At 38.5% G+C, this 26,654-nt stretch overlaps 1 protein-coding gene across 1 annotated transcript in view; it reads left to right on the forward strand.

Moving 5' to 3' along the window:
* PPIL2 (peptidylprolyl isomerase like 2) overlaps positions 1-26,654 on the forward strand; it is a 73,487-nt gene that overhangs the window by 15,693 nt on the left and 31,140 nt on the right. The window contains exons 6-12 of the mRNA XM_074921294.1: positions 134-185; positions 2,409-2,500; positions 4,100-4,189; positions 13,206-13,281; positions 14,713-14,873; positions 16,434-16,509; positions 17,705-17,811. Of these exons, the coding sequence (XP_074777395.1) occupies positions 134-185; positions 2,409-2,500; positions 4,100-4,189; positions 13,206-13,281; positions 14,713-14,873; positions 16,434-16,509; positions 17,705-17,811 (654 nt within the window). The remainder of the gene's footprint in view (positions 1-133; positions 186-2,408; positions 2,501-4,099; positions 4,190-13,205; positions 13,282-14,712; positions 14,874-16,433; positions 16,510-17,704; positions 17,812-26,654) is intronic.

Here is a 26,654-nt window from a genome sequence, read left to right on the forward strand (position 1 = left end):
TGATTCAGACAACTTGCAATATATTATTAATAAATTATGTACTATTAAAATCCTAACACTGATGTTAGTTTCCTTTTATTTCCATGGTTGGACTCTGTTGTGATTAATTTTTTTAATGCTTCATTTTCCTTAGAAACTAGATGCCAAATCACTTATAAAGCTGAATTTTGCTAAAAACAGTGAAGGTAAGTGCAGTAATTATCTGTGGGGGTTTTTTTTTTTCCCCTTAATGAATGTTTTAATAAATCCTGGTTTGCCTTACTCATGGTAAAGTTACACAGTTTGTGCTCTTTATCATGGTTTTCATTTTTTGAATAGAATAACTGCTTCTTATGAGTGACATGTTTACCTTTAAAGTTCCATTTCTGTTTTCCTTTACACTGGGAAGCTGTAAAACATTCAGCAATTTCACTTCACTATAGCTGCTACTGCAGTAAGGTACTGTTTACTTTCAGGAAAAATTTCAGAAAAGGCTAAATTTCTATAATGTGTTATCTTTTTTTCTAACTTGCCTGTGGCAACATTTGCTGTTCACTTGGTTTTGAGCAACTCTTTGTTTATAAAATGAATTAGACTTAGATGAACACGTGGGATTTTGGGAATAGCAGCACACGAGACAGCAGCCTTGAGTTTTATTTCTGCAGGGTTAAAGATATAAAATCTGCCATCTAAGAGAGGATGCTAGGAATAAAAGCGAAGAGTCGAGATAAAATAATCTTTTACAAGGCAGATAATGATTTATTTGAAACGAGTGGCAAGGATTAGGTGGGAATAAAATTCTGGACTATCTGTCTCCTTATTTTACTAAAGTCTGTGGACTACAAGGTCTTTTCTCTAGTTGATGGATTTCTTCTGTGTTTTGTGTTCCATCTGTCTCAAGATCAGGGTGTTAAAAAATGATCAATAGTCACTGGGGCCCAGGTTTTTGAAAGGTACTGTAATATTGTGCTTTCCTTAAAGAAGTCCAGTTCATAATGCTGGGGTGGCATTATGGTGGCAGCCACACAGTCTCAGAAGCCTTTTTCTTAAAAAGGTGCATGCTGTGTCATTACGTGATCAAGGGAAAATGCAACAAAAGCAGAAGAGTAAAATGTTGCATTTCTGTCTATCTGTAAACTTTCCTTTAAATCTAAACATGTGGATTGGTTGCTACATATGTAGGATCTTCTCTCTTCACATCTGTATGGTTAAAAAAGGTCTTCAGATATTGCAGTTTCTTCCATGTAATGATCCCTCCTTAGCTGAGTACCTTCTATCCAGATCAAGAAGTGTGTACCCTCAGCAGCTCTGCTTTTGCTAGAACTGAAAACTGTGATTTTCTCCTTTTTGTGCAGCTGGGGTGAGGCCTCACCTTTTACCGGCATGTTTCTGTAGCCATCAGTTGGGCCATACCCTGGTGCCACTTCCAGAAATCCCTTTCTAAACTTACTCCTGAATTTCAGTCCCTTGTGGCAATGGCTTTCCTTCAGTGCTGGTGGCATGAACAGAAAGTCCTCAGCTTTTACTTGTGTCTGGGTGCTGAAGGTCAGAGTGTCTCCTCTGGCTGATCAGTTAATGGTAAATACTCTGTAGGGGTTTGCCTCTCCTGTGTTTGTAGGGGCTGTGAGCTGTCTCTGATCCAGTCTCCCTGCTGATTTGATTTTCAGATAGTAATTAGGGAAAAAATGAACCAAATAGACCCAACCTATTTCCAAAATCTCACCCAAACCCCCAGGTCTAGCAAACTGATCAAGTATTAATAACCTGCTTCTAATTGCTTTCTGCTGAGATCATGGAGACATTTTTCTTTTCCTTCGTACATTGCCTTCCATCAGTTTGCTTGTTGTTGACATGCTTAATATTTATGCTGACCCTCCTGGGAAAATTCACAGCTTGATTAGAGCAGAAGCTGAGTTCCTTATTGAATAACGTGTTCAGATTTAATGGCATTCTGCTTGCCACATTTGAATACAAAATGCTCTCCTCTCCTAAAAGTGCAACAGCTGCTGTGAACTTTTTTGTAGGATATAAGCTAAACTTTTATTTCTGGGAGCAACACTGAAAATAGAGCAATGGGCATGTTACAAAGTACAGGCTCATGATATCTGTAGAGCTTTGATTACAACAATAACAATTACACTGTGGTGCTTCATAGATACCAAGCAAGTGGACAAAGTTCTGTGTTGGGGCAGTTGAAGGCAAATTTCAAAACTGTGTTTTCATTGCTTGCTTTATAGTTCTCTTAAGTGTTACTTTTTCTGTTTGGCACTGAAGAATCAGAACATAGTTAAAACACCATTAAATACACACTGGTTACACTTTACATTAAAAATTAATCTAAATATCCTTCACAGATATAACAGAAATTAGTAATTTCAAAACAGTTGCAGGGACTTCATGTCAAAATTAATTTTTTTCTCCTCCATCAGGTAAATACCACTGTCCAGTGCTGTTTACTGTATTCACCAATAACTCCCATATTGTGGCCATCAAGACAACTGGAAATGTGTTTGCCTATGAGGTAGGTTGTCTGTTGCGTTTCATTATTTATATTTTATACTTGATGCATTTCACTGAAGATAATAAAGTGCTTTAGAATAATAGGTAAGTTTTACTCATGTTTTACAGCCAGGGAAATTAAAGTACAAGGAAATGAACTGACTTCACAGATTGTTGTCCAACTTTTGCTTTCAAAATATAAGCAACGCTAGAATGTGATTTAATAGATATTTTTAAAACCTTTTTCCTAAGTTAATCTGCATGCACTGAATCTTGTAGACCAAAATAAGTAGCTTTTATATGCTCCTCAGCTGAATTAATAGACAAATTTTCTGTTGTCTTCTTTCTGATAGAGATTCATCACCAAAACACAAATTTCCACATTGCTATTCATATCAATGAATGAAAAAGAGTATTTTAACTGGACCTGGGGAAAGAGTAGACAGGATGCCTTAATGGACACTTGAACTGCATTTTCATTTATGTGAACCCAGGTGGAATTTTAGTTGTGATTTGTTTGCAAAATCCTTACTGTAAAAGCAAGGGTTATTTATTTTTCAGTAGCAAATAAATCCTTCAGTTAATGGATCTAGCATTGAAAAATCCTGAGCACTGAAACATTCACTTTTCAAAATCTGTTAATGGGAAATTTCAGTAGGACTTTCAGATACTGAGAGAGGAACAAGCAATCAAGGAAAAGGCTGGATTCATCACAGTTGCCATGGTCAAAAGGCAAGAATGAGTTTAAGAGTAGTCTTTATTAAATGATTGTCGATACTGTAAAACTCTTGCTCAGTTTGCTACAATTTCTAATACTGGGCTTCCTAAACAAGCTCTGCCAAGAGGGCCTGTTTCTCATGTGGTGTACCACTTGAAGCATTAGCATTTATCAGTTTGTTATAAGCATAGAATTAACTTACAGACTTCTGGAGGTACTAGAAAAATCTTATCACTTTCATCGAAGGAGAATGGGGGACATTTGGGTGAATAAGATGGATTCAGGTTTTTTGCAGGTAGACCTCCACAGTTGTGTCTCTGTATGATGTATTTGTAACAACAAAGTATGTATTCCACATTGATTATCACTATGAAACAACGTGCTGCTGCTTTGTTGAGCATCATTTAATTTTCTCAGGTGAACAGACATGTTGCTGCAGGCTCGGTGGAGCAGTCAGGGTGGACAGAGAGTGCGGGGCTAGTGCAACTCTGCTGGTGCATGGGCTGGCCTGGGACATGCGTGTCTCCCTGAGGGATGCTGACAGTGGGGGAGATACAGACCCCTTGTTAAAGCTGCCTGTCTTACATCATCTGTAAAATACTTAACTTAGAAAACTGCAAGCAAGATTTTTTAATTCTGGCAGTCCTTTTATGATGGATTTGTTTAAAATGATATGCATAACTATGGAGTGGAGTCTGCAAGATTCTTTTTTTTAAAAAAAAAAAAAAAAACACACAAAACTGTTGAGTCACAATGAAAGTGTTGCAGGTGCCAGTTGAGAATGGGTGAGGTTGTTTCTTAATCATTTGTAATTTAAGGTTTTATTGGTTTCACGTATTTACTTGTAGTATTTACACGTAACAATCAAATTTTTAACTTCTGTGTTTTTTGCCTGGCTGTTAGGCAGTTGAGCAGCTGAACATAAAACCAAAGAGCTACAAGGATCTTTTGACAGATGAGCCCTTCACTCGGCAAGACATTGTGACACTGCAGGTAAACTTTTCTCTCTGTTACGTGTCTTACTATACAGCTTTTTTGCAGAGTATGGAATGTTGCTATGTACACTGTAATAGCAGGAATCCCAAACAACTGAACAGGGAAACATTGTCTGTGTGTGTGTCTTGGAGGTGGGTAGAAGGGTAATTGCTGTATTTTCTTTGTTATCCATATGAGCCACAAAGATGCCATATAACTTAGAGCTTGACAAATCTCTAGAGTGATTATTGTGTGCCTTGTAGAGAAGCAGATTGTTCAACTTTGTAAATTGAAGGAGCAAAAAATAAAAGGTGCCCAGAAAAAGTCAAGGATGCAATGTAAAATGTGGATTTTGACAAATGTATTTGCGGTTGCTCACTATTTCACTGTATCCAATGAATGTAAGATCTTGTATATAGTTGTAATTTTTAGATATGAAACTACACATGAGATTTTGGGGTTTTTTTTTATTAATCTTACCTGAAAAATTGCTGTGACACCTCCAATTTGTTGTGAGACTTAACAGAAGTGCATTGGGAAAAGACTGGGTAGAGGAAGGATAAAAATATGTCCTGAATCTTGAGCTCTACACAGCCAATGACACATTGTCTATGTTATCAAAAGAAATGTGATTTAGAATGTAAAGTATATAAACTTGTTACATTAAAACTGAAGTTGATTGAGCATCATACTCTTTTGAAGATGCCTAAAAGAGTCAAAGCTTCAGAAAAGCATTTTTTATAGAATGTTTCTCTAAATGTAGAATAAAATAAGCAGCAAAGTAGAGGATTTTTTTAAGTGTTTGCATAGAATGTTTTTCCTCTGAATAGATACCAATGTTGGTCTTTTACTGATTTTAACAGGACTAAAATGTAAATTAAAACAGCACTATAAATTTGAGAGTGTAAAAGATAGTTATTTACAGATGAAGTTTAGTATCAAAAGATCTAAAACTTTTGTTTAAAAGTAGGCATTTTCAAACTTGCATGATTTCAAAACGGGGGAAAAAGATTCAAGGATCATTATTATTGGAGTCATGATTTAATATGCATCTCATGAACAGTTCCTTGCCACTAACCAAGACTAATACAGTCTAATCTGAATAGAAAAATATTCTTCATTTATGTCTAAATTTAAATTAAATGTTGTATCTCTTCTTCCCTACACTGCAGTGCTGACAGCATGTTTATAAATATTTTTTCTCTATTCCTTTGGGCTTGTGGCTGTTCAAGCTAATGAACAAAGTAAAATGTTTTTAATACAACAGAAGCAAAAAACATAGCTTTTTCAGATTGAAAGCTCCCAACAGAATGTTATTTGAATGTAACTGCATGGCTGCTAATGCATTTGGAACAGTAAAAAAAGACAACATGAGTGACTAAAAATGTTTCTGTGCATCAGTATGGAAAACCAGATTATTTTGAAAAAATAATTGAAATTGCAGTCGTTTAAAAATATTTTGGTAGGTTTTGTAGGTTAGGAATTGAATTATGTACAAAGAGTGTGTTCCTGTTACACACCTAGCTTTGATTTTTCATAACAGCAAACAGATGCTATAGTCCCCTAAATCCCAAAATGCAATAGCTAGCAATTTAGATGTTCCCTGTGTGGATTTTCATCTTCATTGTGTTCTTGACATGTTGGGTTTCCGTCTTGTGTGGAAGAGTATGTCCGCTAACAGAAACTCTGAGGATTATGGTAGTTGTCCAGTCACTGGTACTGTCATCTTGCCAACTGCATGGAGGTTACAGCCATACGTTGCCTGTACCCCTCTCCTGTCTGTTTAGGATGATATTTGTAATGCATGAGTAGATTTGTTCCTCTTAAGTAAACAACTTACTATGGATTGGTCTTAACTTCTGTAGTGTACCATCTTGTGGTATACTCTTCTCAAATAGCAAAGATACCTCCATCTTGGGATTGGACTGGAAGAGATTTTGACCATCTGAATGCTAAATGTTAACCAGTTAAAGTTTGACCCTTCACCCAATTAGTTTTTTAATACTTTTTTCAAAAAAGAATTTTCAACGAACAGGCTAAAATGGCTTCAGGGTGTTGAATGAGAAGAGCTGTTTAATGAACTGCACAACACCCACTGCAAACTTGCATGTGTACCTTGATTTCTCCTATTCGAGTGCTGCCCTACCCTGACTTGCTTTGTTGAGGCCAGAACGCAACCTGAAGTGGAATGATGAGCCTGGGTATTAAAATTGCTTATGTATATGTGGTACAGGGATCTGTTGTTACTTTCGTATAGTGTTTTCTTCATGTAAATTGTTGAAAGACAGACCAGTGTCTCCTCTACAAGCTCTCTTGTTGACAACACTGCAGGCAGCATGGTGGCTTCGCACTGCCAAACTGTACCACCTGTGGCTTTGTTTCATAGCCAGAGTTCACGACTGCAATCTGTTGTGTTTCAGTTTGTGGCTCTAGAGCTCTATCCCAAATCCCACTTCTCTTAAAAACCTTTCAGTTCTGTGTTGAAATTTATCGCTTTGCTGGTTTCCTATTCCCTCACATAAGTTGAATACTGTGGTATCTGAGAGAGCTGGAATCGAGGGTGAGTTGGTAACAGTGACCTTGCTGTTTGGGAAAAAGGTAGATACAAAGGAAGTTGCTATAAAAAACATTCTTTGCTTTGCAAATAACAGCTGAATAGGACTGTCTGTAATAGCTGTGTTTATCAATAGAAAATTGCATTTCCAGAGGCTGACTCTGAATGTCCTAGGAAGCAGATGGAGTACCTGTGTTTGATAGTGAAATACAACATGATAAATGGAAAACTTGAATAATGTATGTTTACTGATTATTTGTATGATGACATTCTTCCTTATTGATACATAAAGGGCAATCCTACAGCTGCTAGGGATGTTCTTTTACCAGAATAGAAATTAACCTCAAACTTGACCTCTCTCTCCTAGTGTATATAATTAAAAACAAACCCAAAATTTTGCTCTTTCCAGAAGAGAGAGAATTGCATAAAATTCTTTGTCCTGAGTGCTAAACATTATTCAAACACTAATCATGATCCATCTCTGTTATCTTTCCTGGTGAGCGCCATCTCAACTGGTCACTTTGATTTTAGTGACAGTTATTTGTGTCCTATTGCTATTAAGTTTACTTGTTAAAAAGGACAAATTATTTTGGATATGGAACTAAAAAAAGCACAATCACAAATCTAGTTGTTAATAACACTATCTTAGATCATGTTAGAGAGACATGCCTCTCTTTGTAAAAGAATCCTCAGTGCTTACATATACAGAAATTGCTTTTTCCGCCTTTTAAAATGTAGGTGTCCTGGGGTGTAGAGCATGGCAATTCTTCAACATATGGCAATATTATCCAGCCCCTCAGGGCAGGAGGTGAAGAGTAACCTGGTGTGCAAGTTATATTACCAAAACTGGAATGTAGTTATTCAGGCCAAAGATGTCATGGATTCTGGTTTAATACCTTGCTGATAACAACAGAAATACATGTGACATTATTCCATACAAAACCGTTCCCAGACACCAGCAGTCTTAGTATGACTAGATTGTTTAGACTGTAGCTCTTCACCCTCAAGTTGAAATTGCCTTTTCTTAGCTGTACAGTCTTGCCACAAACTCAAGTCAAGCTTTCCATCTTCTACAGTGCAAGTGTTACTTTTTTCCAAGTTTATCTCTCCTTACAGTTTATCATTATTTCAGATAATTTTTTTCTCAACTGTACTGGTTCATATCTGTTCTAAATGGAATATTGCTGTTGTATTTTGTCTGTGTTTTTTGTAAATCTAAACGCACTTTTACCTTGAAAGATGATCAGCTCAGCCTAACTTACCATCCCTTGCAAATGTCATGAATGTACTACCAGCTGGCAGACAGCTCAAGTACTTCAAGATTTATTAGTTAGACTTAATGGGTAAGCACTTAGAGATCTGTATGGCAGGGTGTCTGTAATAGGAAGTCTGGTACTGTTGAAGCTTGTTTGCAGTGTTCCTACCTCCCTTTTTTGCTTCCCATTCTGGTAGATTGCTGTTCATCATTTCACTTTGCAGTTGTTTTTAAGGTAGCATGCAGTATAGCTTTGAAGGAGTTTTGACATAATAAGATTGCATTAGATGACAATTCAGAACGGGGTGATTCCTCCAGTCCTATGTTTTACAGGTTTTCAGCTAGTTTTCAGTCTAAATCTTTAACCTCATTTGAAGTTATTTTCCAAGTAAATTTTTTGGGGGGTGTTAGATCTCAAGGTCTCCTGTCCACTGTTTTTTCTGACAAAATGTTTGCAACAAAATCTGCTCAACAGTCTGGTAGAAATTATTTTTAATTAGTGTTACTGTAAATTCCGTGTGTGTTTTCAGTCATATATTTTGCAAATTATTATTTGTGTGACAATGTGGAACTTAATAGCAAGCACATAAATATGTATAATCTGGATTCCCTTGTATAAGAGTGGGCAGGCTGAGACAAGCACCAGCCCCAGCTCAAGATGCACAGAGAGGAACAGGGTCAGGTAGTGCTTTGCTGGACACAGTGGTGGGCTCTGACAGTCCTGTGGACTTCTTCCCATTGCAACAAGTGTGAGAGGGTCCTGAGGAGAGCAAAGTGAGAGTGCTGCAACACCCTGCTTTTATATCCTATTTGGTAGGAGGTGTTCAGAGGAACTAAGAGCAATTTCCCTTTTAGCCCTCTGTCAGTTTGTCATCCTCCACTGTGTCTCTGTTCACAAGCCAGAAACCATGGCTCTCAAATTTGTGAAATAGCAGAAATTATTCCTGCTCTGGAAACTCTTAGAAGCTGTTGCTGGGCTGTGTGCTGGCAGGGGGAAGGGGAGCTAGTGAGAAGTGTGGCTCTGCCCAACAGCCGTGCTTGCAGGTAAAGCAGAGGCAGAGATGGTCTGTGCCTCTTTGCCAGAAGAATTGCAATAAACCCCCACACCCGTGTTGTGCTAGTGGTAATAGGCACAGTCCTCTGACAGCAGCCTGCTGAGAGCCTTCCCTGGTAGATGTGTGCTAACAAGTGCATCTGCTTTCCACCACAGAAATGTAGGGGGATACCTGGGAGAAATAAATAGACAAAATAAAGTCCGGGTAGGATTCAAACGGGTTTGCTGTCATTAAAGAAGAAAAAAAAAGGCTCATACTGCTATGTGCTTCCTTATGTCAATTTTACTGTTTCTGTATAAGCTAATCAGCAGTGGACAAGACGTGGTTCCTGACAAGCTGTTAAACACCATCGACATTTGTGGCAGGAAGCATAACTAATGAGCTAAGTTGGAGGTAGCTGAGCTGCACACTGTTAATTGATATTTCAGTCCTCAGCTATTTCTTGTTTGCTCTTTGTGTGACAGAAGGTCAGAGCAGATTTCCTCTCGGTTGTGGGTGAGGGCTCTCTGAGGGTGAATCCTGCACCAGTGCGTGTGCAGAGTGGCGGGTATAGAAGTGACATGTTGGGACATGGTCAGTGTATGAAGCTAACAGTCCTCGAGGTAATTAGGGATGCAGCGTGGCTGACCAAATGGTAAGAAAGGAATCAGGCCTCAAAGAAATCACACAGTCTAAAACTGCTGGTTTTAACCTGCTTTTCTTGGGTGATCATTTGTATGGTCCTTAAGATTAATGGAGTTTAAGCCGTTTCCCTAAGTAAGTGAAACTGGAAAATGATAGTAAAAATCAAGTGGAATAAAATTTGAAATTAATTGTTTTCAGAGCCCAGCTTTCAGGAGAACATCAAATATGAGATTTTTAATACTCACGATAGTTAGCAATCTTTTGAAGTCTGTGCTAGTAATTTGTTAAACTAAAGTTTATGGCTTGTAAACTTAATGAGAAAAACCCTGAGATTCTTGCCCATGTAATTTGAAGATGTATTTTTAAACATGCTAAGACAAAAATAGGCCAGTTTACTCTTCATGGTTCATCTTCCTTTCTGTTTTCTGTGTACTTACACAGAACTGATTTCTTTAGGCCTTTGGGCTCTAGGCCTTAATCTTAGCAGGACTGGGAACATCCCTGTGAGTCCAGCCTTTCTCTGACCAGGAGAAGCCATTAATTCACTGGAGCTCAAGGCTCTCATGATGTGGGTACATCCATCTGCCCACCCCTGTGGTGTGTTGGTTGGACTGTTCTGATTCTGCATGTAATAAATGTCAGGGATGCAATGAGAGGAGCTTGGAAAGCTAATTATTAGTGTTTGGACAGTTTGCTTCCCGAAGTGATGTCTAAAGACTGTGTGCACTTTTAAGATGTACATAGATCTACCTTTAAAAAACATGTATCTTGTGTTGTAGGACTCGTTACCATCAGTAAGGAAATGGTTTGTCTTCTGCAGCACAAGTTGGACTGGTCAGATGTGTTTCTGCTCTTGGAGATGGTAGAAGCAAATGGTGTCTACTGTTTAACTTAATATTCACCTCAGTACTGTCACACTCAGTATGCACATTTGTCTAATTCTAATTAAACTTCTCCTAGTGTGTCATGATGCTGTAATTTAGAGGGAGGAATCAATATGTCAACCACTTGTCCTAGGTGTCCTGTGTAAGCTGACACTCAGACTTCAACCAGAGGAACCATTTTTGAGGTTTTTTTTCCACTGACAGACAGAAGCTGGTTTTGGAGTAGCCACATGGGTTGTCTGCCTTCTTGATGAGTAGTGAGATTCCTGCTTTGCATAATCAGGAACACAAGGGACAAAACTGTAAATCAAACCTTTGTCTAGGTTTCCATTTGAACAAATGTCCAACCTGAATGTGATGAAGGACCTTGTGCAGAGGACTTCAGTTTCAGTTTTGGGGTTTAGGGTTGTCTTGGGTCTCTCAGAAACAGATGGACAGCTGTGGTCTGCAAGGAGAGGGAGCTGCCCTCTGGTCTTTGCTGTCCTTCATACCATAATGGATGCGTTGCCTATGGGAAGGTTAGTGGCAGTTTGGAGAGCCCTAAGAAATCCCTTGTGGGGAAGGAGACTGTAAACATTTTTGCCAGAGCTACTCTATGCCTACAATTAGGCTGGCTAAGCCAGGTAAATGTTTCAATGAACAGTGTCTGTGAAACAGTCTGAACTAATCTGATTCATGGTACCCTGTCCACAAAACGCTTGGTTTCATAAGGCACTGGCAGTTGTGATATCCTTTTATTTATTTTTAAATAATCAGTAAATCAGGAACCTTTAGTTAGAGGAATATAGTGAAGGTGTTTTCTGGTTCATCTTTAGTGCTGTCTCCTGCCCTCCCTTCTGTCTAAAAAAAGTCGGTCTTGCCCTTCAGCTTTGCCATGAACAGTAGACGTGTGGATTGCTATAAATCCATTTGTCTCTATTAATATTGATACACAGATTTATTTTTTTCCTTTCCTGGAAAGGGTGAGCAGTCTTACTTCCTTCACCTTTTGAGGTGGCACATTTATGGGCAAGGCAGTGACTTCTGTCTGGAAAAGCTGTAGCTCATGATTACTGAAAAGTATTTGGGAAGAAACACACTGAGGCCCTTTCTTCAGACTTTCTCCATACCTCTTGTTGACTGTCAGAGTTCAAGGCTGAAATTAAGTCTATTCATTCATAAATATATATGTGAGGTAATAAGTAATACACCTGAGTGCTGGTGTCAGAGGATACAAAATTGGTTAAAAAACAGGTCCAAATTTTCTATTCCTCAGTAGTTTTATTTAAAGATTAGCTGTTTCTATTACAAGATGTTAAAATATCTTTTTGGTTTTTTGGCAGTCCATGTCATGATGAAGATCTGTTGGAGGGGTATAGTGGGGCAGGAAGCAATAAAAAATTATTATATAGGGGTTGGGAAGGGGAACAGCAGAAAGCCAGGAGGTCTAGGGTGCAGAATCACACAGTTTGATTTCATAAATGTGTTTTGGTTTTACTACCAGCAGTAAAACTAAAAGTGCCCTCTCTGGTAGAAGCATACCATTTCAGGGATGAATAAAAGGCATAATTAGATCATTTAATAAGTGATGGAGCTACCAGCTCTGGTTGTATTAATCATTACTTTTAGCAGAAATGGAATTGTCAGAACTTCTTACCAGCAGTGGTGGTCTGAGAAGCTTTGATAAATTTATTTGGGGTAATACTATATATGTCAGTGTCACAGTTCTTTGCATAATATGTCGCAATATTTTTATAGTGAATTTGAAACTATTGCATATTTTTTATTAAGACATTTTGGTATTTAAGATTTTGAATTGTTTTCTGTAAGATAGATTTTCCAGAAATGACTGGGTGTTGTGGACTGATGTTTTGACCTTTCTGTGCTGCAGAGGAGCTTGACGAGAAAACCTTGAAGTCATTGTAAGAAAAGGATTAAGGACGGTTTAATAATAGTATGATGTAACCTAGATCACCAGTAGACATTCCTTGTCTCACTCTCTCTAATGAAAGGTCAAAGTTATGCAGAAAGTTGCCTAGAGATACTCTAAAGACTCACAGTTAACGGACTCTGTATTTTTGCTGTTTTCCTTGAGTGGACACTCAATAGAGTTTTCATAATACCACATTTTGTTGCTTTTAAAAATTATTCTTTGTAATTTTTAAATGTAATTCTGTAAGCATGGATTTCAATAGTCCAAAAAAAAAATCAAAACCAAAACAGTTCTGACTGCAAAGACTGCTCTGAGGTTTATTTGTAATTTGAAATGCAATACAAAAGTTCACAGAGCATGTGAAAACCAGGCACGCTGTTATTAATAGGAGGAGATAGCTGATGTGAATTTGCATAGACCAAGCCATAAAACAAAGGGAAGAATCAGGGGACTGCAGCTCTTCTTTCTTCTCGCTAGGATAGGGTAGACTTAGCTTAGTTCTGTTTGTAACTTAATTATGTTTGATACTAAATTCTAGATCCCTAAAAAGCCTACCATAAACAGGCTCATTGCTGATGTTGGTTGGGGTTGATCGCTTTATATTTTTTCCATCTTTGTGGTTTGGGGAGTATGAAAGTTCTTTGTCTGCCTATGCATTTATTATGGCACTGTCTCCTCTTCAAATTAGTCTGTGGCATGGAATGGGTGTCTAACAAGCTCTCTGATATTTTTTTTAATTGTTATTTTCAGGATCCCACGAACCTGGATAAGTTCAATGTCTCGAACTTCTTTCATGTTAAGAACAACATAAAAGTAATTGATCCAGGTAAGGATGAATTAAAGGTAGACTGAGAAAACACCAACCCAAATATGCAAATTCTAAAGACCATGTTGTGGAATTGACACCGTTTTCTGGATGGACATCACTCAGTGACTGTTGGTAACTTTGAAAGCTTCTTGGAAACATGAAGAACTTGTTAAAACTGTCACTTTCGCATCAAAAGGTGTTAACAAATTTTGAAGCAAAGACACGATTCTTTGAGAAGTCATTAGCTGTCTCTATTGAGTGCTGTGCCAATACAGAAAGCTTTCCATATTCTTTAGGAGTAGGTAGATGAGAGAGAAGTGAGGAGGAAAAATTGCCAAAAGGTTCATTAACCTTGTACCAGAACCAAGACAAGGAAACCTGCATGTCATACCTGTCTACTAGGCTCTTTCATGTGTATCAACAATGCCCATCCTTCTGTTGAATAACAATGGACTTCTTCCAAGTTAAAGATTTGTGTAGATTTTTCAAAAATAGTCCCAAAATTATTTTAATAATAAAAAATAAAATGCCTTTTTTTTTTCTTTCTAGATACCTAAGGAATTTGCATCTCTATTATTTTGTGGGTTTTTTTTTTTTTTTTGATAGCCAAATTCTTAGTAATATCTGCTAATAGTAAATTGCTGAAGGAAAAAAATTCTTTCTTTTGCCCTTGTGGTTTCCTTTAGAACTGTTTCTAATGAGGTCTAATTGTTGATTCAAAGCATGGTGTGTTTTTCTAGGTCTTACTATACTTTTTTTTTTTTAAAGCTACTAGTTCTGCAAGCAAGCATCTCTCTTTCTATTTACCTACTAAAAATAAGTGGGTATTATCTCAGAGATGGAATATTTCATATCCAGCAAATAGTAGGCATAACAAGACAGAGAACAAGTAAAACTTGTAAAAATAAAAAACCCTAATTTAAAAAAAAAAATAATTAATATTCTACAGTTCAATCCACCAGCCTCCTCCCCCCAGAATCACATTAAACATCTGCTCTTGGGATTTTTGCATCACAGGCCTGGCCGTTCAGTGAGGAGACAAAGGACAGTTTATACTGTACCCAACTGTATCTTGTCTTTATTGTTCTATGAAAATTTTACAAGACTTCCATGAACTTAGATAATTTCTAGTGATTTCAAAGGCATTTTTACAGTATTTGATTTGGAGTTGTTTTTTTCCTTTGTTTTTTCTTTGATGAAGTTGTTATACTTCATTGTATTGGCATTTATTGTGCTATATTTCAAGTTATACTGTTGTTAGTGTTATGCATTGCTATTTGTTACTGTTTCTGCAGGAATAAATATAGTTATTGGACCTTTTTGTTAAAAAAAAAAAAAATAGAAATAATACCTGGAAGATTTTTGTGTAACTAGATATATAATGAAATGGAGGAGAACAAAATAGAGTTTTTCTTTTAACTCTGAGTGATTTAACTTTGTCTTGTCTAGATGAAGAAAAAGCAAAATTAGATCCATCTTACTATTTGAAAAATACAAATACAGAGACCCGAGAGACTTTACTGGAGCTTTATAAGGAATTCAAAGGTGATGATATTCTAGCAGCTACTATGAAGGCTCCTGAAAAGAAGAAAGTGGATAAGCTGAATGCAGTGAGTTGTCTTAATTTGTAGTTTGACACTGTCTGGCTTCTACAGGAATGGTAATAGATGTTTTTCAGCTTAGAGGCCATGTTGCAGTATAAAGAGACACTATTCCTGTTTTCCGTTACATGGATATTTATCATACATGTCAGTATGAGCATCATATTGGGATTCCTTAGAAATACAGTCTATGTGTCTGTGAGTTTGTCTTTGTTAAATCATTGTAAATTAACTTAAACATTTTAGAAATGGAACACAATATAAAGGAAAAATCTTTATGATGTTGTTATGATGTATATGTTGGCATAACCTTTTTTCCCCGGGTTGTAATGTCTTGCTCTGAATTTGTTTATCATTGCTTCCTGCAGTGATTGGCAGAAAGAACACACCTTAAGGGCAGTGCAAGTGAATCATTTCTGGTGTGGGCTAATATATAAATCATCCACATCTGCTTCTCCATTTTTTTCCACTGGAATGCAGGATTTTTAGTGGAATATTTTAAAGGATGTTCTTCCAGGTGCATCTTACTCTGTGTTCATGGTTGTCAAGAGAAACAGTTCATCTGCATCTGGATTTTCTACATCAAAGGCTGTTTAAAATGGGCAAGACAGAGTGTTCTTCTTTCCTTTAATATTTCTGCGATGTATGTGTTTTTGTGCTTTGATTACACTTATATGAAAACGAAGAGTGATGCAACATATGGCTTTTAATGAGGAGGCTTAGTGACAGATTAGGGAGTGTATGTGACCGAGGAGTAGGATTGCATTTGCCTCTTTTTCAGGGCATCACAGTGTTACAAGAAAACAAAAGATGTAGAGAGGAAAAAAAAGAAGTGAGAGTCAATGATGAGCTCCTCACCTGTCAGAGAGTCAGATTGTCAGCTAATGATGCGGGTGGACAGAACTGTGAACTTCCATAGGATGCAGTGTAACCTTATGGATGGAGCATTGGCCTGACCTGTGTTCTTTACAGGCATTGCCCCAGAGCTGCCAAACATATCTCTGGGTTTATTAGATCTTTCTTATTTACTACAAAACCCATGTGTGACGTCCACATTTCCTTTCTGCAGGAGAATTGCAAAGCTCAAAATAGCTATTGGGAACCATGGGACAGTGCCTCTGCACGCAGAAGGGCTGCGTGTGGGAGGGGGGGTGTTTTGCTTTCCTCCACACTGTCTCTGTGGTTCACTGGATTGTCCTTCCACTTACTCAGCAGTGTTGCAGAATTTTACAGACATCTTGCCAGCAATACTCCTTTCATATCTCCACCTGTGGACGTACAAATAAATTCTGATAATAGAATCTTTGCATAATGATGTATTAAACTGTAGTGGAAGTCCCTTCAGCTCAGTGTATGGGCAGCCTTAACTAGAGTTTCATCAGAGCAAATGTGAGTAACAGATGGAGAATTACTGCTGCATCATGCATTTGTTTCTTTCTATGGGAGCTAGAGCGGAAAGTCCGCCTTCAGAAGGATGACATTTTGTGTTTCTAGTGCTTATATAGTATCTTTAGTAGACAAATTCTAAGATCTAATGCGTTTTTCTCCTGCTTTTTCTTCCATGAACAGGCTCACTATTCCACTGGAGCAGTAAGTGCTTCCTTCACCTCCACTGCAATGGTGCCTGAAACTACCCATGAAGCAGGTACCAGAACTACCTAGCTACAAACTGTTTACTTTAGAGTTTTAGTGTGCTCACTACCACATGTACATTTATGAGGACTGAGGGAATGCATTGATAATTGGTCAGCACTGATGCCATAGAAATGTATTCCCTGAGCAGATATATCCTTACTTTCCAGTGAGCTCATTCTGAAAATAATGGAGCAATTATGAATTAACTTCAGCTTTGAATGGTAGTTATTTATGTTGAACTGAAATTAATGAAATATTTTCTATGCCCAGGGACCACAAAATGGGATAATCTGCTTATGTAAGTTAGGAATGAAGTATAATGTCTCCTCAAATAGCAGACAGAATCTTTACCACCTTTTTGGCCTAACCCAGTGTTGGTTAGAATGACAGCAAGTTTTGTGGTGGTAACTTTTGATTTACTGCTTTTCAAGGTTACACAAAAATACATTTTAGTACAATAAAGATTTCCTTTCAGTCTCCAGCTTCAACACAAATGTATATAATTCATTTAATTTGAATATTGATTAAATAGCTGAGCGATTAGTATTCACAGTTGAAGAGAAAGGTCTGGCTGTTGGCACTAAAATTTGAAGTATGCCACACATTTAGGCAAAGATCAAATATGTTGCTAAAACTACATTTACCAAGTTCAGTTCCTTTATTTGGTGAATTAGTGATTTGCAGGTGACTCTAAGAGTTGAAAATATCTGACTAACTGGACATTTTGACAAAATGGAAGTGGAAACATCCTAGATTGATCCTTTGGTTTGACTTTCCAGTAATGTTTCCAGTTTCTGTTTTCAGAACTGGGTAGGTCCTCATATGTCAGCAATTTGTGGTTGACTGATGACTACCTGCTTGGCTTCCAAGTTTGACAAGAAACAATTTGGTTTTAAAGGAACGTTCGTGATTGGTTGACATTACTTGAAAATTATAGTTTGTAATATTGAATGCTTCTGTGACTTAAAAGTATAGATGATATTGTTGGCTCTCGAGGAGTTGGTGGTTTTCTATAATGGAAAGTGTTTTGCACAGAGATTAATTTGAGGTTATGATAGATGAATTGCAGAGTACGGTCCCTGAAGACCCAGTACCCCAGGGGAAGAGGTCAGACAGTAGAATCTAGCAATTTGTTTCCTGATTATTTCTGAAGATCAGCGAGTAAGCTTCCAGAGAGCTAATTATTTTCTTTTGCTTTGATACAGCTGCTATTGAAGAAGATGTTGTGAGATACAAATATGTGAAGAAGAAGGGCTATGTGCGACTTCATACTAATAAAGGAGACCTAAACTTGGAGCTGCACTGTGATATGGTACTGTGTGCCCCACAAGACGAATCTCTCTTAAATAGCAAACAGAATAGGAGCTGGCAATGGAAATGTCCAAAGAAAGAAATAGCGTGAAGTTGTAATAGATACAGTTAAATAATTAGCTTTCAGTTGTTTTGATGTATTTTCATACATAAGCAAAACTCCATCGTAAAAGGTATAGATATTATTTTATATCTTATACTACTAAATGTATAAATGTTCTCTTTGAGTCGTCCTGTACATTTTAGTGGACTACTTACAACATGTCAAAGTGTATGTTTAGAGCTTTGAAGAGACAGGATTATAGTGATTGCAACAATGACAAGGAAGGTGGAGAGAAAAAAGAAGGAAGAGCACAGAGAAGAGAGAATAACCCAAGGTTACACAGCAGGTTACTGGCAGTACCAGGAAAAGAACCTTGGTGAAACTGAGAGCAGTCTGTCAGCCTGAGTACAGGTAGTTAAGATCCCCAGAAATGGTTAGATTTGCTTCTAAATCCTGAGCTTTACAGAACAAACCTAAATGAAAACCTTAGAATATGTTTTTTACTTCCTGTTGTCTCAGTTTTTAAGGTTCAAGTTTTTAAACACATTCCCTTTGCCACTAAGAGGTAGACATTCATCTTAAAAAACAATGGACTTTAGTTTTTATAGTTAATACAGTCTGATTCAGGGGGAAATCTGTGGCTCTTAAAATAATAAACATGGCAAGACTTGTGATAGATGGATGAATTATGGTGACACTGATGTCTCAGACGTCAGTGCTTGCTAGTGTGCTTGCTTATTTATTTGTACAACCACATCCATAAAAGGAAAAAAGTTTTCAATGTAAAAAGCCCAAACCTTGCATTGTTTACTTCAGATTTTTATCTCAGGAGAGAATAGGCCTGAGGGTGGATGTTTTAGAAAGTTGAAGGATGTGAATAGGGCTGTAAAGGGTATTTGCGACCCTCGCAGAATTTAAGGCAGTAGTGCTGACTAGGAGCTGGGGTGCCTGGCATGAAATATGGAGGTGCACTGGGAGAATGCATCCTTTTTTGCCTGGGAGAAAGAAAAAGGAGCAAACAGAACAAGCCTGCTAGCTTTCTCTTCCTTTCTCTCAAACAAGTAAAGGGCAAGATATGTGTAAACATCTCAAGCTGATCTGTGGGAACAGTATGAGAATCTCCACAGCAGCCTATCATGCTAGTAATTCTGTAGGTCCCTGTCATCCCTACAGGTGTTTTCCATGCTCTTAAATAGTAACACTATGTAATAAGGCAAAAAGCAGAGGATGTTAGTACAGCAATATTTGGGGAAAGCAGCAGAATGAGCAGATTGCACTGAATCATTTGTTTTGCCATATGTTCTCAAACTGGCTCCTGGCTAATGCAGGCTGACTGCAGCTATTCTTATCAGCGTGATTTTTTTGGCCATATGGGTGACCAGTGTCACTCAGTCCTGAGGACCCTGTCTCAATTGCTCAGTATAAACTTCCTGTATGATATCAATTGTGTTTCCTTTTCTCCAGCTGAATTCCTATTCATCTCCCTTCCACACACACTGCTTCCTCATGTACACACTGGAAGTGTGCACTGTTTTACACAACCAGACCTGCTTGAACACTGGCCTCTAGCCATCTGTTTTTTTCATTTCTTTGTGTTGGTCAAATCTGTGTGAATTAAGCAGACCTTTGGCTCTGCAGAGGGGAAAAAGATGTATATTTAGAATAAGTAGGAAAGATTTGCTGCTTTAAGGAGGTTTTCACAACATCCACTTTAGGTCATCATCCTAGGTCTATTAAATCAGTTCTTCCGGGAGGTGCTTGTTTTTCTCCCTTTACTATATAAGGAGTTTGTGCTTTTGACTTTGGTTTTCCTGAATCACACTGAGGTTAGGCATATAAGGTGGCTCAGTCCAGATAGAGCAAACATCTTACAAACATCTAACACATATATAGGCCACAAATATATACACGGATCAGCTACAATGGTTCTATTGAGATTGCAAAGACAGGCATAGAAAATGGGGAAATGCCAAAATCAATCCTTTCTAAACATATCCAGTACGCCCTGCTTGTGAGTATGCAAGGTAATAGTCTTAATTAATCATATGCTAAGTTTTTTCATCAGCTCTCCTGGCTTATTTGGTGCACAAGCTGAACCAGTTCTGGGAACTGTTAGGAACTGTGTAGTGAAATGGTTTATATGCAGGATTTGGTTTTCCTTCAAGAGTGTAGAATGTGGGTAAGGTCCTTGAATGCAGTCAGGGGGAACTGGACTGTATCATAATGCTCACCCAAATTAATGTTGTGCAGACTTTTTGGTGCCTCACATTTCAGCCTTCATGATTTTTTAATGTAGTTGGCATGGGTAGTACTCTGGCTTCTCAGAAAGAAACGTAGAAACAAATTTCAGCCCAAAGCACTGCACTGGTACACACTGAGATCACCAGCAGATTTGGGAGCACGGGGTTCAACACAGATCTGTGCTACTTGAGTGATTGAGAGAGCTGATAGCAATAGTAGGTTGTCATTGCTGTTTGAATTCAGACAAAATATGTGTGATTTGGGGAATTCACACATCTACTCTCTCAAGCACTGCAACTGCAGGCGCAAGTATATGATTTATAAGCCATATTACAGTGGTGCTTAGCTTCTCTTTTTAAAGACTGAACGCTACCTGCCTGGTTGTTGTCTTGACCTGACCACAGGCTCCTTTTTTTAATTGCTGAGTGATATCCTGTGCTCTGGTTATTATGGAAGCCACCCTAGCAGTGGTTGTATTTGCACAGTACTGCAAATACGTGATTGTGAAATGGTTTAGGAAGCTTGAGGATGAAGTTGCTATATAAATATGACAAATGAATACCTGTGTCCAGAGGTAGGACTCACAACATTCAAATTACATTTTAAAATAGTCTTAGGGGTTGGATTTCAATATACACTTTGTGGTGAAGTCTTCTTGCTGAAATAGAGAACAGCAAGTGACATACTTGCCATCTTAGAGTGTGTGCCAACTGAGTCTTCAATTGTGTTTTCATGCCTATAGACTGTATTTAAGCAAAATATTCTTGCAGTTGTGCTCTCAGCAGTCTGCACTGCTTCTGAAGTCTACCCAGTATCTCTTTGTCCTTGGTACCCCCCTTGGGTTCTTACTCCTTCTCCCTTCACAGCCTTTTTGTCTTCTGTTCTTTCTTTCTCCACTGTTGTGTTTTTTTTTTCTTTCCCCTGTTTTTTTTTACTGCCTATCTGGCAGTATGGATTGTTTGGACTTCAGTCCATATGTACATATGGAAACTTTTGTTTAAAAATAAATCTAGGGATCTTCATATACTAGTACTTTAAGGTGACAATCAATAAGATTGATAGTGATGAGATTCTTCCTAGCACCAAAAACCTAATCAAGAAATGTTTTGTATTGATCCAGGGGAGGAAATCAGTGTTGCAGTGTGATTGAAGTCATCAGTTACTTTGTGACAGGATTCAAAAAGAGAGCATGAAACAGGGCTAGAATCCAGATATTTTCTGTTTGAAATCACTTGTTCAGAGCACCAGAAAACTCCACTTAGGTTCCAGAAAGATGATGTGTGGTTTAAGTCATTGACCTGAGAAAGGGCAATAAAAAGACTTTAGAAGCTAAACTGGATTTTCTTTTACCCTTTTATATTTGTGCCTCAAATGAGCAAAGGTACACTACTGTTCTCTCTTTGTATCATAGCAGTGTCCCTAGTGCTCTTTGTTGCCATTTGTTTTTCTCCCAGTCCTCTTATTCAGATACAGTATGTTCCTCCTGATGGGGACTAATCAGATGGCCATTTGTTAGGGACATTTTCCAGGAAGCTGAGTTCAGCTGGGCATAAGCAACATTTGTTGTATAGACTAATTGGAAATAAATTTACAAAAATTCTACTTGCCAGAAGTAATTCTGGCAAGTACAGAAGATTTAACAGTATCCAACAAGTGTTACTCTTTCAGGTCTAGTCTTATGCCTTGCCAAACAAATAAATTATGGAGAAATAACTGATGAAAGGCAGTGAATGTCACTGGACTTCTTGTATTTTATTTACTGTGATTTTTCTAGTCCTCAAGTTCTTTGACTGCTTTAATCAGGATGCTGCTGCGAACAACTGTCTATATCATCCGTGTGTATTTTGCGGTATTAGTCACTATAGTGATGCAGCTCTACCTTGTAGGTGGTAGAGCAGCCTCCTAAGGTAGGGTGGAGGCTTCACCCTGTGCAAAAAGTCAAATTGACTTGGATGTGGAAGTAGAAAAGCAGTGTGATGTAATGGATAGAGTGGAGAACTAGGAGCTGGTAAACCCTGAATTCTGTGCCTTTGCCCCAAACTTAATGCAGGATGTGGCTATATCATTTGGTTATGGCTTTTTTTAAATCAGTGGCATCCCATTTTTTATTTCACAATGATCATAAATATGAGCATAATTCTGAATTCCCAGGCAATAACATGTGCCATAGATGCCTGGCTGCTGGAGTGCTGCTATGCGAATAACTTAGACTGCCTGTTGGAATCAGCAGCCCTGCATAAGAATAGACAGAGTAGCAGACTCTGAGTCTCTGCACCTGTGAAAGGGAATAAAAATTCCTGCCTTTGCATCTAGGTTTCTTTGAGGCTTTCTTGTTTAATGCTTGTACCTTTTAATTTTCATTGTGCCATGGAAATATATATATATATATAAATTTAACACTCCAGAAGACCCTGTCAAAATGATTAACAGGAGGTTTGGTGTACTATCTCCCTTCTCTCCTTTGTGAGTTCTCTTCATACAAGTGGTCATGCTGGGGTAATGATCTGGTGGTTAAACACATGCCAGTGGTGGTAATTGAATACTAACCCATAACTGCCATGGCAGTTTTTGTAAATTCGCCTGCCTCTCTCAGGTTTAATACTTTAAGGTTTAAGGGCAAGTTGGCATAACAAAGAAGAATGTGAGATGTATTTCAAAGCTCCATCCAGCACTCCACAGATGCTTTTTGAGGTTTTAGGGCCTGGCAAACTCTGCTTAATGATGATGTCTTGGCATAACTATCTGAAGAAGCCATTATTCTACAAACACTGATGTTTTAATCTTTTGAGGCCCTCTGACCTGTTAAATATGCCTGTGATCTATAAATGTGTAAGCCAGCTCCTGTTCTTTGAAATCATCTCTCCTATTGTGTGAGGGACTGTTCTGAAGATCAGAAGCCTGTAAACTTCTTATCCATTTCCAGTGGGAATGAAGTGAGTTGCTGAAAAAATCCTTTGACCTCCTGACATGACAAGGTTCCCCAGTCTTTGCAGATGTCTCATTTTCTTTCTGATTTAAACGTCCATTCTACTCACTTTTCTGTCAGTGTCATTGTGACACTGTCTGGCACATACCTGGCTGATGTTTTACCAGTGTCTGTTCACTCAGCAATATGGTTGTAGGGATGAAGTACAATGGTCTTGGCATGGTTGTAAATGACTTACTTTTTTAAAATCAAAATAGGTCATTGTAGGAAGAACTGCAACTTCCAACTTTAAAGATTCTTGTCAACAGAAGCTAAAAACAAACAAACAAAACTGTCCTTGTCCAGTAGGAGAACAGCAAGATTAAAATGCTTGTTAGAGAGAATGTTGTTATTTCTTGGTGTTTTTTCCTCAAAGTGCTACAATGGTAGACACATCTATTGCTTTTCTTTGTGGATGGGAGTAGAATGGCTCTGCAGAGCCATATTGATTCACAGGTCACTTGTAGGTTGTTCTTAAGTGACTAGAAGCTAGTATTTTAAATTTTTTTAACTTTGGGGGCATTAACGCCCATGCTTGAGAAAGGAGGAACATGTTAGTAGGAAATGCCTCATCTGGATGCTGCCACTGTATGCTTGTCCTTAGTGCTGTTTTGCAGCAGTGAAGGGGCAGTGGAAGTCTCTGTTGTCCCCCATTGCCCATGCCTAAATGGGACATTCAGTGTGAGGTTCAGAAAGGTGCTCAGCCACCTCCCTGTGAACCTGTCCCTGCACCATGGGGCTTGCTGCCCTTGGCTGTCTCTGCATGGTTTCCTGGCAGCCTTTGGCATTGGGTAATCAGTGGGAAGGCGTTTTGCACATTTAGACCTTTCTACCTCCCCAGACCCCTGACAAGCTGGATCTGGGGACAAAATCAACTGTTATTGGATTGTGTCACTTGTTTTTTGACATTTGATGGTGCAGGCATCCCATACCAGCTGTGTCTGCCACTTAGTGATCCCAAACCTGAGGATGAGGCGAGTGGTTTGGAGTTACACAGCTGCTGCTCTTCATCTTTCTCTGACATGTTTCTTGTTTGTACCTCAGCTCTGAGGAGAGCGGGGTGACCTTGGGAGGCTGACAGCTACCAGAGCTTCACTGTCTAGCACGGGAGTGGTTACAGGTTACATCTTCTGAAAAGGTGATTTATGTGCAGTCAGCTGCAGACTGACAAAATGCCAGGGAGCTGCCACGGGACCTGCAATACTCCAAGTTTTACAGCTGCTGGAGGTTGCTCGAGCAATTAAAGTCACATCCTCATTTGCACTGTACCTACCAGTGCTATGTTATGCTTGCAGGCCCCATCCTTATCAGCACCCATCCCTGCACTGCACTGTCTGACAAGCTCCTCAACCTCATATGACTGACAAATTTGAGGGAGGCGAGAGGATTGTTTGCTTTTCTACTACTGCAATAAATAAAAGTTAGAGAAAAAGTAATGACTGCGGCTAGGGATGGTGACTGCCTCTGGAGAGTTAGTAGTTAACATTGACAAATTAGATGAGTGAATTAGATGCCTTGCTTAAATTGAGTTGTGCTCAGCTAAACTGATTGATTGTCCCTGTATTTGCAAAAAAGTGAGAAATGAAACTGGAGTATGTAATATTTTTGTTGGCATCTTGTCGAAGCTGAGCATCTTGCTTAGATTTTGAAAAAGTTTTTGGTAGCATTTTTAATGTCAGTATTGTGGAAGAAATGCCTTTGAAAAGTGAAATTCAACTATCTGCTTGAATCCTTGCTAAATAGCTAATTAAATTATAGTGGGTTCCTGTGTGATGAGAATGCAATAATTGTGCTCTTTGTTCTAAGCAAAGTATGAGGCTTTGAGGTAGCAAAATAAGCAAATGTTTGCTATCAAGTCAGCAATCTACTACCCGAAGCATAGTTTGCTTGTTCTGATTCTTTTTTAATATCAGTAAGAGTCCGGCCAAGCGTTTTACTCCACAATGCCCTGATGCTTTCATCTCTCCAGTGCTCTCTCACCGGAACAGTGCTCTTCTGATCGTAGACCACAAATTGACCCGAATGCGTTTGCTCGCTGTGTGACCAGATTGAGAATGGTGTCCCTTATCTGAACCGTGTCGTCTTTGAAGCGAACCACCGTAGGCAGCAGTTGTTGCCCACTGTAACCTGCCACCAGCTCAACTCCTCTCACATGTAGGGGAACTGTCAGCTGGAAAATGGAGCTGGCAGGGGTTGATGTTTGGGTCTATAGTAAATGTTTCTCCTGAAGGAAATATTATGGACTTCCCACAGTGATATTGTCCCTGTGTTTTTGCAGTGGGCTTTGTGGAATTCTTTTGTCCCTCTTGCTCTGAAACAAATGGGAGTGTGCACCTAGTCTATTGGTGCAAAGTGAAGCAGGGTACCTCAAACTGCCTTCCAGTGCAGTATTATGTATTGAAATGCACTAAAAATATTTGTATGTCTGGTTTCTTTTCATGACTTAATGGAGGGAACAGACATTCCACCTGATAGGTGGTGATTCCTGAAACTGCTCCATTACAGTTGCCTCTGACTAAGCCCTAAATAAAGCCAAGCTTTTATTAGTGTGAATTCTTTCCTGTGAGATGGGTAGGCTATGAGGATTGCAGATTGAAAGGAATGGGGAGAACTGAGTGTAAACCTTACCAAATCACCTCTTTATGGGCTCATGCATTAGGAAGGTTGCTAAAATGAACAATTACAAGAGTAAAAATGCTTTTTTTAAAAAAAATGAAAAAAAAAGGTAAGTAAAGGGACTAAAGCAAAACAAAATCCACCTTGCATTTTAAAGGAGATCTATATTTTAAAAAATTGCAGGCTTCGTTTGAAGCCTTAGAAATTTCCATCACTAGTTCATGCTTCTTAGTAGCGGCATTCTGGCATTTGTGTGATAAGATGAAGGCTGTAGAATGTGATTTTAATTTGTGAGGAAAGAGCTTTTCATTATTTCTGCTTTGGAACATAGGGTTAATGAGCATATATCATGGCTCTGTGGCTTAGTGCAACTACTACAGTTCATCCAATTTAGAGAGACAAAAAAGAAATAAAAGGGAAGTGGAATTAGCACAAGGAAATTTTACAGATGTGTGAATGACAGCTTCTGAATGGTTAGTGTGAAATTTCTCTTCAAGGTTCATGCAGATCCTCAAGGGATGGAGCATTTTGAAATGATTACCTCTTCACATAGTAAAGCCTTCTTCCTTGCAGTCATGGCAACAACTCAGAAGCTCCTCTCTTTTCCCATCTCCCGTACCTTGGCAACAGGAGTGCCGCAGGTTTTTAATCTACTTTTGGTTGGCTCTTCAGCTGCCCAATACAAATTCTGAGTTAAGGTAACTTTTACAAATGTAATGACCCATTTTAACTGATGAGAAAGGAGAGCTGCAAACTGAGAAATCAGATAGTGACCTGGCTTCGTTTGTCTTACTCCTTAGGTCTCAGGATGCAGCAAGTGAGATGAATTTTTCCTGGTTTAGAGCCACCCTTGCTGGCAAAAAGGAAACTAAAATTGCCTTGGTTAAATCTGCATTTCTCCTAGAACTTTATAGTAAAGTGGGTTGTTTCTGGTTTGCTTTGGTTTTCTAAATTGTATATTCCTTTCTTCAGTGTTTTC

Source organism: Athene noctua, chromosome 17, assembly GCF_965140245.1.
Source record: "Athene noctua chromosome 17, bAthNoc1.hap1.1, whole genome shotgun sequence".
Classification (NCBI taxonomy): domain Eukaryota; kingdom Metazoa; phylum Chordata; class Aves; order Strigiformes; family Strigidae; genus Athene; species Athene noctua.